The following is a 14161-nucleotide window of genomic DNA, read 5'->3' as shown; positions in this document are numbered from 1 at the left end:
CCGTACATTGAATCAGTGGTTCACTTTTAACTATAATTTCTTAGGACCCATTTGGGGTAGATTCTAAGTGTAAATACTACAAACTTTCTTATTTATACTGTTCTTATTTGTTACATTCATAGATTTATTGATATGACATCTGGCTAAAAGCAAATTGTTGCAAAACTAACCACTATGTACTTTTCTTTTTTATAAATACTGTATGAACAAAAAAAAAAACTTGCATTTTTTATATTCAATTGTTTAGCTCTGGCAAAAAAAAAAAAAACAACTTAAGAGCTGGTACTAATAAAGGAATATTGACTATTAAATTATTTCTTCAGATTCATTTGAGTTTATTCACAGTGTTTTCCATAAGACAATCATCTGTTTGATGTATTTGGATGTTCTATACTTTGAATCTTTTTTAACTTTAAAAAGTGTTTTATAATAAGTATGTGGTATTAGAGTTATAAAGAAAAAAATATCAAGATACTCTTCAACAGCATCTCAAACAAGGAAAACATTACAAATTCATTTTCATCTTCATGGCAATAGGGGTGTGCGCACTATGCAATAGGCACCTAGAATTTGCAATCTAGCAAAGGGAAGTCAGCAAATGTACTTCGTTAGAAAATAAAGGATCACTGGCTTAATAGTGAGAGACTGAGACAGGAGAATCACAAATTCACTGTCAGGCTGGCAAAGATCCTCTCAAAAAAGGAAGGACTGGGGAAGGTATTCTTTCTGCAACCTATAACAGGGTTTGAGCTATCAAACCATGTTGAGGTTGCAACATTTGAAGGTGTGGGATAGTCAGTAGTTTGACAGAGTCCAGATGGAACAGTCTATAAAGCCAAGGACTTTTGAAGAGGATGAGGCGTGGGACACAAGCCTTGTAAGCCCCTCAGAACTTCAGCCTAGTTAAGTAAAGGACTTTATTATGAATGATATTGCCCAGGAATGGAGTAAACTAGAACACAGGTAAGTGGGAACTGGCTCCCACTTGGACACCTTGGATATCTATTAGACAGGAGGCCCTGCCATAGTCCTTTTGAAAATGCATTTTTCAACCATTCATAGCTTCCCTTCAGTTAATCTAAGCAACTCTATGTATTTTTGAGTCAGGAAACTTTTAAAGCAAGCACTAAATACAAATTACTCAGAGTTCCATTAAAAGCAAGCACTAAATACAAATTACTCACTTAGAGTTCCATTAATCAACCAGGAGAATGCATGTTCCACCAGCTCTGGAACCATATAATCTGAGTTGCTATCAATTTTAACAACCTCCAGCCAACTTTCTTCAGCACTTGGGCTCTTATCTGTAAAGTTCTAGCTCACATTAAGCACACTATAGCTGGTGTTTTGTCAATTTTTAACTTTGTATTCGGATATCTTTCATTACAAGTAAAACTGGAACTGGCTCATGAGAATTGACTCAGAATAGGAACAGGGTTGAAAAATACTTCAAGGACAACAGATCTGGGATTCAATTGCTGTATTCTAAATATTGTGCTGTCAAGGAATTCCTCTGGTGGTAGTAGCAATGACAACTGATTTAACTCCTGGAGACTTGTCCAACCTCAGAGTAGAATACCCGATTGGGTAAATCATTATTCTTACACACTAAATTAGTGGGGATTCATGGGACAATTTTAGCAGCAGCTTCATCTGGAGCACCTGTAGTTGGTACTTAGTGAAGAAGAACAGTGGGACACGCTGCTTCACCTATTTAGCTGCATCAGCTGAATTTCAAGTACTTTCCCAACTCATACAACATAACTGAACCTTACAGTACCCAAAATTATCAATTGTATTACGTAAACTCGTTTAAAATTTCAAATAGAACAATCCTAGTTATCCAGTAGCTTCATACCAGTTTCTCAAGATAAAATTTTGGCCCTTTAAAGTTAAGCTATGAAGTGTTCCAGACTTCCATTCTGTGTATCTTTTGAGGCATTAATGCCAAACATGTTACTAAATATCCTAATTGCATAACACTTTATGTAAAAGTCCTTTTCACCCTGTGAATTCTGAAGCTTTTGTTTTGATGTGTTGGTAGGCGGGTGTTTCAAATTTACCTCCCATGCCCATTATTTCCGTGATTAGGTCTTAGAACATAGAATTCTATTTTAAGATACACATAAGGATGTCTTTCAAGTTGATGTTATTTTCGTACTACTGTAGAACTGGGCTGGTGGGGGAAGAGAACCATACATTTTCAATTCCATGTGAAGAAAAAACGTCTCTGGCATAACTCACCTGGTCAACCATGAAAACTTCAGGCATTGCTCAGGATAGGGGTGCGTGTGTGTGATGTGTAGTTTGAGACAGGGTCTGGCCAAAGTGGCCGAGGCTGGTCTTGAGCTCATGCTCCTGTCTCAGCCTCCAAAGTGGATAGGACTATAGGTGTGTACCACACCTGGACAGAAAACATTTTTAAAAAATTGCCTAAACTACAATCTTTACATACAATAGGCACTAGTTTCAAGCTCTGTATGATCATTTGCACTTCTCATGGTATTTGAGGAGGGATATCATCTTCTTTTCACATTGAAAAATAAATGCCTAAACTTGATAAAAATCAAGACAAAAAACCATGCTTTCAATACCAACTAAATAACCACTAACCCTAAGTTCAAATAGGAAGTTCCTCCAACATTTTCATTTGAAGATGTAAGCTTGCACATTGTTGACATAACAGGTAATACAATGTATTAAAAATTGGAATAAACCAAAATTATAAAATTACCTGTCCTGTAACCTTCAGGTAGCCAGTTAAAATTTGAGAAAATTGTGATTACACGCCCTTTAACCATTAAAATAAGTGTAATGGCTATACACAGGGATGTAATTTAACCATTTCCTTTTAAAATGTAGATGTCGAAGACACCCTAGTATAACTGAATCCACATGAATTATTTCTTTACCAATTCTAAAACTTTAGTACAGGGCAAATTCCTCGAAAGTTTTCAGAACTGTGCCATTTAAACAGACATGAACATGCAGCTCAATGCACCCTTGCTGTTCGTTACCTGGTATTAAGGTTTTCGAAAATGTGATAAATGGGAATGACGTTTTATTACGTCATCTTGACATTATACATTCAATCCAAAGTTAAAATCATTTTTTGCAAAACACTAGTCTTCAGAAAATTTAACAGCAATAGCATGTGGAAGATCCTAATTTTTATATTTTTTAAAATGTTTTGCATTTCATAAGAATTTATTCTTATTGAGAAATATTGAAAAATAAAGTCCACTCTGTCCCTATTTAGGAACTCAAGTATTAAAATAAGGTTACACAATTCCTTATTTAACTGCAGAGAATATTAAAACTATTGCACATGCTAGGAAACCACTCTGAATACAAGCAAAATGTTTTTAATTCTGTTACTTAAAAGTTCCCATCTGGCTTCAAACTTACAAGGTACTTTACTTAAAATATACTGAGAAAATATCAATAGCTGTTAAAGCTAGAAATTCAAATATGCAATGCCACTTAAAATAATTATCCCACTATCAAGCCAGACATACCACATTCATTTCACTTTAACTTGGGTTAACTGTAGCAGGTGTAGTTCAAGACTACTTTCAAGGAAGGCTCTTTCCCCAACTTGCCCTCACCAGAAAACATTCAACCCATCAACTTCAAGAAACACTTCTAACATCTGGGAGTATTTCTGGCTGCACACACACCCCTCCACCGAACTTGTCCATTAATTCACTTGCTTAATCAATCATTTCTTCTCCCTTAAAGTTCAAATTCCTACAATCACCGAAGTTTCTCATGGATTCTTTTCTCAAAGACCTAAGGTCTAAGTGTCCTTTTAAGCAACAAGTATGGTGGCAATACATTTAACTTTTTAAAAAATACTTTTTCTTGTACACCTACTTTCCAGTTGTATTCCATTTAATAACATCCACATCTTTAAAAACAACTTTATATAAAAGGTTCATTCCATGTTTACTGTTTATTACTAAAATTGTAACATTCACCTATAGCATGTTAACATGAACATCATGAAGTGACAAAAACACACACATTTCTAAAATATTTTAATGAAAATTTCTTTCTGTAAACATTTCATTATACTACAAATTAACAGTTGAATCCATTACAGAACCACCTCTGAAGTCTTAAAATCAGAAAACATTGAAGCTTCAAAAGTAATTGTGAATATTTTGATAAACTATCAATTACCCCTGCACATTAGCATGCTTATTCACTACTTTGTGACATCAGTTACTGGAACTGTAAGAGATAGTCAATAATTAGAAATATTCCTAATTGTGACTTTTACCAGAACTCTTAAAAACCAAATTTATTTCTACTTAATCCCCTAGCACATGGGCTTTACCAAATATCCTTTCCCGTAGAAAAGTGTTCATCTGCTTTTAGAGAAAGGAATAACCTGCATGTTTAATAAATCAGTTTGAAGTTTGCCTCACCATTTCTCATTTAGTTAACAATTTTCCTTACTTTGTTTATGATGCTACAAGTTGAAGACAGTATTGAGAGGCTGGGGTGTAGCTCAGTGGTAAAGCTCTTGCCTAGCATGCAGGAAAAGGCCCAGGGTTCCAACCCCAGCACCACAAAAAAAAAAAAAAAAAAAAAAAAAAAAAAAAAGAGAGAGGAGAGAGAGAATGTGTAATTTTCAGAAATGACAATGGAACTACATTTTTAAAAAATCCTTTTATTTCATAAATGAACTGGAAAGAACAATGCTTTAAAATGTTTTCGATCTTATCAAATTTGCTCCACTAAACCATGTTGTGAAGGTATTTTATTAAAAGGCTGTTACCTTTAACTCAATTCTACAATGGGTGACCCAACCTTTTTTTCTTAAACCCTATGGCAAACTCAATACTCCTATTCATGGAAGGAAATTGACTTACATCTTAGAAACTAGTGTTTTGAAGCATCTGTCCCCTGAAATTGTTATTCTATTAAAAAGTAAATTAAATTAAACCTGTTTTTAACAAGCCCTATTGGGGCAGCAAAAATAGCCCTTGTGTACAATCAGCAACTGATCTAAATAGTAACCAAATAATTCTTTGGGAAAAGATGTCCTTTCATTAATTTAGCCTTCACTGCTTCTGGATAAGAGTAACCAAAATAAACAAAACCAAAGTTTATTCTATTTGTTCAAATAATTCCCTGAATTTATATGCAAGAGAACTTATGAGGCCACCTGAAAGAAGAAAACTTTTTATCTGTACCACCTGGTAATGGTGAAAATTCATTTGAAGGTATTTTTCCTGGCATGAGGATTGTCAGCTTAACGCATGTTATTAGTCATGTTTATTACAAAAACGTTTTCACAAGTTTTTTTTCCTTTACCAAAACCTGACTTGACCCTAAAGATATTAATGACTGTATACATCTTGACACATCTTTATCAAGATGAACACTGTGGCCATTTCAGGAGAATTTAAAAAACTGTCTAAGGTTTAACACATGTTGAACATGGTACCAAGATAAGTTTTCCACTTGATAATTTTGCCAATGTACCTATTAGAAAGGGGATGAAGTTTTAAAATATGTAATAGATTTGTAGGGAAATAAATGGTGTCATCAAATTTTACTGTGAGCTACAAACCTTACCCAGCCAGAAACCTTCGTATTTAAGATGGTAGGAAAGACATTCCTCATTTAGGCAAGAAGGGTTCTCATTCAACCTGCAAATCAAAAAGATTACTCTTACCTTGCTTTACAAAAAATTACTCTTTAATTAGTGAAAAAATTCAAATTCAAGCCTTACCTAATCCTTATTGCCCTTCCTTGCAGGTCTAAATGCTAGACCTAGTGACTGTGGCAACTATCTCTCATTGATGTTCCAAAAGGCGAAGAGCTCCTTCCTGCTAGACTTTCTTCGATATTTCAGTTGTAATAAGCAGATTTAACTAGCTTTTGAAAAGTTGCTTACTATCATCATAGTATCTTATGCCTTCACTTCTCAGTAGTTGAAGCTCTTGCTGCTGCCTTGTCATTCTTTATTTATGCTGACTTGTCCATACTCAAAAGGCTGCTGAAGTCCTGTCTTAGTCAGTTTCCTTTGATCCACATTGTGCTTAAAAAGCACATCTTAGGTCCTTTAAAGCTGGTTAAATCGCTCTCCTCATGGCTTACTTTTCCACACTGTTCACAAAAACTAAGCTAATACAACTTATAAACAGGTCACATACACAGATTTCACCTGCTTATAGGTTGCAAACATTAACTTACTGAAAATGTATTCGCTATTAAACTATTCCAGAACATACAAAGTTCGTTAACAGTACAATTAACCTCATATGCCATTAAAGGATACTGTCAAGGTTGTGTCAAACAATTTCACAAACATAAAAACAGGAAATGTTAATCTCCCCCATTCCTTCAACCTTTATTATGTGAATAAAAAAACTTGAGACAATTTAGCTCAATTTAATAAAATGTTTCCCAAGCATAGTTTGACCAGGTACCCAAGGTTTAAGTTATGAACATTGACAGTGTCCATTTATATAACCACACTTGAAGTTATTAAGGACTTAACCATTTTCTAATATTAGCCTATTTTCTACACTGCTTATTCACATATGCCCATTAACAAATGGAATGTTGTCTGTTACATTTATTGGTTTGTGAGTGTTTTCTGGAAAACTGCAGTATCTGTGAAGACCGATTTCCATGCTGGCATTGCATGCATCCAAATATTAATAATGCACAGAGGCACAGAATTAGAGCAACAAGAGAGCATATTCAAACACTAGCACGCCCCATTCCCCTTTTTATTGCTTGTTTTGCTTAGTACTTTTAAAAACCAAATAAAAGTCTTGAATTCAATGTTCAACTACCAAAGAAAGTATAACAGCAGGGCACATACTTAGGGCTTGAATGATTTTAAGCACTAGCTGGCGCAAAACAGTAAACATTGGTTTTTGTATATATGACCTTGTTATCTGTTAAACTTCTCAACCATGGTCTTCAAAACAAATTGATAACTCACACCAACATAATTTAGGTTTAAATATACATAAGGAGTAACAACGTGTTCTTTGTGAACTCAGGCTATCCAAATTTGGAATCCAGGTCTTTGGGAAGTGAGAAGCTTGTACTAAGCAACTGTGCTACATTTCTGCTGCATTAAATTATTTGGACAATTATACCTAAAACTATCCTTGGGTTTATTCAGCAAAATGTATAGGGTAAAATCAGGAAAGCATGCCAGCCAGTTAAGGGTTCAATAGCATGATTTTTATTTTCTTGCTATGAAAGCTTTATCGGGGGAAAAAATTAAACCAAGGAAAATAAGTCAAGATGTATGGGCCTCATATGCTTTAAAAAGAAAACAAAACAAAAGCAGGTACCCACTAATTTGCTCCAATGTAGCAGGCTTAGTGGACCTGTTGTCTTAAAAAGTTAACAATGGTTTTTAAGCTGAGGGGGGAAAACATCCACTACCCCTTTTCAGAATTTAAATAGAGGGCAGCAGACATTCTTTACACCCCAAAACTATGGCAGCAGTTTAAATGTGACCAAGGTAAATGTAGAACGAAGATGTTCCAGACACAGCTAGGACTCAGCAAATCTAACACACTAAAATCATGATTACATTGTGAAAGAAAATGCACAAAAACCAAATAGGAATTTTGAGATTTTTCATTTGAAGGTAATCTTAGTGCTATTAAATTCACAAATATGCTAATTTAAATACCCAATCCTATTTATCTAAAACACACATTTCAAACATACAAATTATCTATTCTCTCCACATGTCAGCGCCCATTCATATCATGGTTTGGAAATGGGGAGAATAGATTCCCCTTAAACTGCAAGTCAGCAGGTGTTTCTTTACAGTTAACTTTAGCAAAATTCATACAAAATAGTAATTAACAATGATCTTCTTTTCTGTTAACTCACAAGGAAACACCTTCGAAACTGCATTTTGTTAAAGTTTCTGTACTAAAATGTAGAAAAACTGAACTACACAAATATTGAAAAGTTAAAAATTCCTTAATTTTTTATTCCTGGTACCACTACCACAATTTACAGGGCAATATACCTGATGTAATGAAAAGAAAAAGAAAAAGACAAAGCTACAACAGATAAAAGACCTCAGGAATGTACATCTAATTGACACTACATTGCATTAATCAATAGCTGCACTTTTTGCAAACTGTGGCTATGACAGTCCTGAACAAGAAGGGTTTCCTGTTTAAGCTGCAGTAACTTTTCTGACTATGGATCATCGTTCCTTCTGTGGCAGATTTTTACAGTTCCTCTAATGCATTTGGGACGACTGTCTCAAAGTAACCTGCAGCTTTCCTGACAACTCCTCGCTCTCTCTCCTGCTAAGAACTGTAGCCTGTTGAATAATACAGGATAAAAAAATTATTACACTCAGTGAACAGTTCCACATATTCTTTATCATCATGATAAAAACTTAAAGATACCTACCCTTTTCTGCTGTTTTTAAAACCTTCTGCTACCGTATCCACCACTTCCACCACCAGATCCATAACCACCTGAAAATACACATGTAGAGTTTTCAAATATATGTGGAATTTTAAATTAAAATGGTTCTGAAGAATTTTGATTTAAAGTATATTTACCACCATAGGGACTGCCAGAGCTTCTTCCACCAAAACTGCCCCCCTTCATGGGTCCATAATTTGATTGCTGTTGTCCACTGTAATTTCCAAAATCATTATAGTTCCCACCACCACCATAGTTACCTGAAATCACAAAAGATTTTTATTTGTGGCTTACTATACAATAACCATGTCCCCCCTTTAGTTTGACAATCATGGTGGCATTCTCTGCAATACTTACACCCAAATCTTCGAAGATTTTCTAGTTACCAGACTACCTCTACTAGAGTCCCCTAGCAAACCTCAGACATAGGTAGCAGAGCACGTTTCTAAACAGACTGCCATGTCAGGATATTACAGGAACATCTTTTTAAGATTCCATACGTTTGCTCACTCATACATCCAACACCATCAAAACTGTCACTGTTCAAAACTCACTGTGATTCTGACAAAGTATGTAACTTTTAAAATACAAATGCCTTCTATCAGAGCTCATTCTCACTAATAAGCCCCAAAACAGTGCATTCCTAACAAAGTTCTAAGGTACCACAGAGTAAGGGCTCAAATTTATAGTACGTTATGCATTTATAACATATTAGGATTCAAAGTATTTTTGTTAACCTAGACCCCAAATGGCATCCTGAACTGGGAGTATTGAATTTGCAGATCCCATTTGTCCAGTTCAAAAGTGCCTGAGAGAATTAAGCAATTTCTGGCAATAAACATTCCACTGATTTTAAATTGTAAAATACATACATTTTACTATGCAAAAATGGGACGGAATATATTTTACTGATTTACTAATAGCAAAGTTTAGGAAATTGTTTACCATTTGATTGCCTTCTAATATTACAGATAATCAAATGCTTTTATCACTTTTTCAAATATCTGTAAAGGAACTATGCAATCAACACTGAATATTTAATATTTAAATAAAACTCACCACCACCAAAATTTCCTCCTTCATTGTAACCATCATATCCTCCTCCTCCACCACCATATCCACCACCTTGGTTTCCATATCCTGGTCCACCACCACCATAGCCTCCTCTACTACTATAACCAGGACCACCGCCATAGTTGCCACCTAAAAAGATAAAACAAGGCCATACAAAATAATCATAATTAATGGTGAAGATACTGAATTCATGTTTTATATTACAGTTAAGTCACTGGCATATAAGCCAATGAACTAATACTAATGGCAATACTCAATATAACACTGCAGCAACAATCTGGACTAGTAAGAATTAAGATGAATGCTTAATAACTTCTTGAAAGTAGAAGTAAAACCATTTAAAATTTTTCACTTAAAGACAACAACAACAACAACAAAAAACCACCACACCTCAGACTTAATTCTGCTTCAACTGTCAAGTACAATACTTCATACTGGCTGAAAAGGATGATGTTTACTCTCCAAGGGCAAAATACTTGTTTTTCTGTGGCACTGGTCTAGAAGTATACTTTAACAATCAATCCATTTAAGTCATGACTAAAATTGCGAAGTGTAACATTTAAAAAAAAAGTGTGTGTGTGTGTGGTGCTGGGGATTGAACCCAGGGCTTTGTGCTTGCGAGGCAATCACTCTACCAATTGAGCTATATCCCCAGCCCTTAAATACATTTTTTAAAATATTTTTTTTAGTTGAAGATGGACACAACATCTCTATTTTTATGTGATGCTAAGGATCAAATCCAGTGCCTCATGCATACAAGGCAAGTGCTCTACCACTGAGCTACAGCCCCAGTCCCGTAAGTGTAGTTTAAAGGCAGAGAAAATCAAAATATCAGACATTAGAAGACAAAAAAAACTTACCATCACCTCCAAATCCATTATATCCACCATCACCTCCTCCATAACTACCTCTGCTGCCACCACCTCCACCACCATAGCCTCCTGAGAAAATGCAAGATATGATTTAAATTATATATTCAATTTACTATTAAATTTTAGATACATAGGTAATTAATGTTAGCAAGTATATCCTTACCTCTTCCACCAAAGTTTCCACCACGACCAAAGTTGCCTCCACCACCTCCAAAGTTTCCTCCACGACCCATAAAGTTGCCAGATCCACCACCACGACCTTTAACACAGGCAAAGTAGATCTTTAAGAACCTAACAAAAACCACTCACATTTACTGAGTATGTATATATGACCCTACTTACCTCTTTGTGATCCAGCAGACTGCATCTCTTGTTTAGAAAGGGCCTTTTTCACTTCACAATTATGCCCATTAATAGTGTGGTATTTCTGAACTGATTTTTTAATCAAACAAACAAAAAAAGTTATTTTATGTTTGGCAAAGCACATGTAAACGATATCCTGTGTCATTACGTAATTCATTAAAACACTGACAAGGTGGCTGACTGGGGATGAGGGAGCATTCTGGGATGTAAATAGTTTTTGATTCTTATGCTGGTTACACAGGTGTAGGTGCTTTATGAAAATTGAACTATACATTTCATAGGCTATTAACACAGGGTTACAGCAATTTAGCAAAGTTAGTTCACAAAAGAAACCATTTGTTTCCTCAAATTCCAATAAATTGTCACTTACCAACAATTTTGTCAACTGTATCATGATCATCAAAAGTTACAAAAGCAAATCCTCTCTTTTTCCCACTCTGCCTGTCTTCCATAACTTCTATGGTTTCAATCTTGCCATACTTTTCAAAGTAATCTCTCAAATTATATTCTTCTGTATCTTCTTTAATACCACCAACAAAAATTTTCTTCACCGTAAGATGGGCACCAGGCTTTACAGAATCCTACAAATAAAATAATGTTGAGTCAAAAAAAACCAAACTTTCCCAACTTCACATATTACAAAATATGTTGCTATTAAAATACCTCTCTAGAAACAGCTCTCTTTGGTTCCACTACACGCCCATCAACCTTGTGTGGCCGAGCACACATTGCTGCATCCACCTCTTCAACACAAGAGTAAGTCACAAAACCAAAGCCCCTGGAACGTTTTGTTTGGGGGTCTCTCATTACCTACAAAATAAAAATTTGAAAGCACTGAAAATATACCTTCATAGGCCCCTCCACCCTTTCCTAAGCCTTTGTTTCCCTAGTGACTTACCACACAATCTGTGAGTGTGCCCCATTTCTCAAAATGTTCTCTTAAACTATCATCTGTAGTTTCAAAGCTCAGACCACCAATAAACAGCTTCCTCAATTGCTCTGGTTCCTTTGGATCATGGCCCTGAGAAAAAGTCAATATATTTTAAATATTTCTTGCAGTAAGTGAATTTTCTAAAGTTCGAATCTTTAATCTACAAATAGTAAAAAAAAAAAAAAAAAACCTGCAATATTGTGCTCAGTTAAAAAATCTGACTAAAATGGTAGCAAGGAAACCAATCTTTCAAATACCAGCATCACTTCAACTAAATTAAAATCAAGACAACAAACACGGAATCCAAAATTCCTTAACTTTAAGTTACAACTGTCTAAAGTTAGATATTTTAGAAGTTGTTAATGAGAAGTCATTTTCTGTAAACTCCAAGTACTGGAAAAACTGTGTCCAACCATGCCATTTCAAGTATTCAGTTAGTACAACGAGCAACATTTAATTTTAAACCACAAAACTGTGTAAGACAATTTTCAAAGTTGCAAGTGGTAAGTTTAGAGAAATTCACCAGTTTCATGTAAATCAATATTAAAAGAAGCATCTCCCAAAACCTTAGAAAACCTACCACCTAACTTTCTGCAACCTGTTATATAGTGCAAAAACTACCTTTATCACTTGCATCACATCAATAAATGATTTCAAAAAAACATTTTTAGTCTGACAAACTGTCAAGTTGGACTTAACATTAAGTATATAAAATGGAGCACAAAACATACTGAGAATTTTTAAAAATTAAAATGTGGCCCAAATTTGTTTTATACTTTAAAAAGACAATAAATAACACGAAATGCCATTTAATGCATGCATTAAGATTTCATTTAAAGTCCTTAAGGGGCTTACAAGCACATTCTAATGTTTTCTAGAAGCAGAGACAAGGCGTCAAGAGATTGTCACATGCTAGAAAAAAATGTTAAATGACTAAGAGCCTAATACACCAATTCATTGATTTTTTTTTTCCCAAGTCTTGAAAACGTTTGATTGGTAACACATTAAGTCCACAACAAAATCAAAACAACCTTAACACTTAAAAACTTAACTGCACTTGCAGTCCTCTAAAAAACTCAGAAAACTACAACTAGAGTCAACTCAAAGAAGAGAAAAACGGAGATCAAAAGGTGTAAATTCCTACTTAACATCTACTCTCAAATCCTTAAAGTACTTCATCCACATGGCGACTTAAGTAGTTATCACTCTTAGTACTCTAACAAAATTAGCAGATTAGTAAGAATTTTAAAGCAGCAAACTTTTCAGAAATCTCCTATTTCCAATTTGGTGCTGCGAAGAACAGGCCAGAAAATTAAATTCTTGTCGCCGAAGAGGACCTGTAAAAGCCTAGAAAGGCACCGGCAGAACTTCAGCGAAAGCACTGCGCCGCGAATCTCGAAGCCATCTGCGGCATTTTCTGCCGGGCCGCCTCCTGCCTGCTCCTCCAATCCCGCGCTCCTTCCCAGCGGCTCAGCGAGGCGGCGGCCATTGCGGGCCAATGCGCCATTTCGTAACGCGGCAGCGGATCAATGTCAATGTGGCCGCCGCCCGCCTGCTCGCTCGCCCGGATGTGCGGGCTCGTCCCCTCCCCCCACCGCCTCCTCCCAACCGCTCCCGCTGAGGCCCGCCATGCCGCCCTCGGCCTCGAATCCGAGACCGCGCAGCCGGCGGACCGGTCGCCCGCCCGAGGTTCCCTCCAGCCACGCCTCGCCTCCGAGGGCCTCCTCTGGTGCGGCCGAGTGAGGGCGAGGCAGGCGAAGGGCCCCGAGGAGGCCTCCCAGGCCGGCTCCCCTCCCCCTCCCACCGCTCGTCTCAACGCAGAGCGCGGGACGGCCAACCCGGTCCACCCGGCCTCCCCGCTCCCATCGAGCCAGGCCCCCCCATGCCGGCCACTACCCGTCAACCCCCCGCTCTCCCCCTAATACCTCCTCCCCCCGGCGGCGGCGGCGACGGCCGGAGTCGGGCTGGGGGCGACCGGGCGGCGGTTTTACCTCCATTTTGAGACCGGACTCGCCTCTTCCAACTCGAGTTCAATATGGGACCGAGAGGAAGAGGCGGGGCCAGTCGTCACGTGACGCGCTTTCTGCGCGCCGCCGGTCTGATGGGGGAGGGGCGGCGCGAGAAGGGGCGGGGCCAAGTGGGAGAGAAGGGAAACTGGAGCAGCGGGTTGGCGGGAGGAGGGCGCGGGGCGGAGGTTCGGCGGAACGCGGGAGCGCGCGCGCCTCGCCAACTTCCAATGCAGCACCGCCCTTGCCGCTGTTCGCGCCCCGGCGAATGCTGGCACGTCAGCTCGGGCTGGGCCAATGACGAGTGCCCACGTCGGGAGAACGCCTCGTGACCGCGCGGCACCGGAGAGAAAGGCATTTTCCTTTCTTCTTGCGCCTTTTCCCCCTCCCCCACGCAGGCTTCTCGGTCTCCATTTCCTAATTCGTTCCAGCCCTGTCCCTGAACTAAAACCACATGTTTCTGCCTTGTAATTTTA

The 14161-nt window shown here is 37.6% G+C and overlaps 1 protein-coding gene across 4 annotated transcripts; it reads right to left on the bottom strand.

The window, feature by feature from the left end:
* Nucleotides 1–4658: 4658 nt before the first annotated feature.
* Nucleotides 4659–13763, bottom strand: HNRNPA3 (heterogeneous nuclear ribonucleoprotein A3). 4 transcript variants are annotated; one of them, XR_013762610.1, is made up of 12 exons: nucleotides 13605–13763; nucleotides 11647–11769; nucleotides 11412–11558; nucleotides 11119–11329; nucleotides 10728–10817; nucleotides 10549–10644; nucleotides 10374–10454; nucleotides 9499–9642; nucleotides 8577–8699; nucleotides 8422–8489; nucleotides 5747–8329; nucleotides 4659–5663 (listed from the first exon to the last, which is right to left on the bottom strand). XR_013762610.1 is itself a non-coding variant. In XM_079132212.1 (11 exons), exons 1-10 carry the CDS (start codon nucleotides 13674–13676, stop codon nucleotides 8437–8439), a joined length of 1140 nt encoding a protein of 379 aa, XP_078988338.1. In that variant the 5' UTR covers nucleotides 13677–13763; the 3' UTR covers nucleotides 4659–8329; nucleotides 8422–8436. The 4 variants fall into 4 exon arrangements, 3 of the variants coding, with proteins under 3 accessions (XP_078988338.1, XP_078988339.1, XP_078988340.1); XM_079132212.1 differs by having other exon boundaries at nucleotides 4659–8329; XM_079132213.1 differs by lacking the exon at nucleotides 5747–8329.
* Nucleotides 13764–14161: the final 398 nt, after the last annotated feature.

The sequence above is a fragment of the Sciurus vulgaris genome, assembly GCF_902686455.1.
Source record: "Sciurus vulgaris genome assembly, chromosome: 3".
Lineage (NCBI taxonomy): Eukaryota > Metazoa > Chordata > Mammalia > Rodentia > Sciuridae > Sciurus > Sciurus vulgaris.
This window is presented reverse-complemented; position numbering and strand designations above follow the sequence as displayed.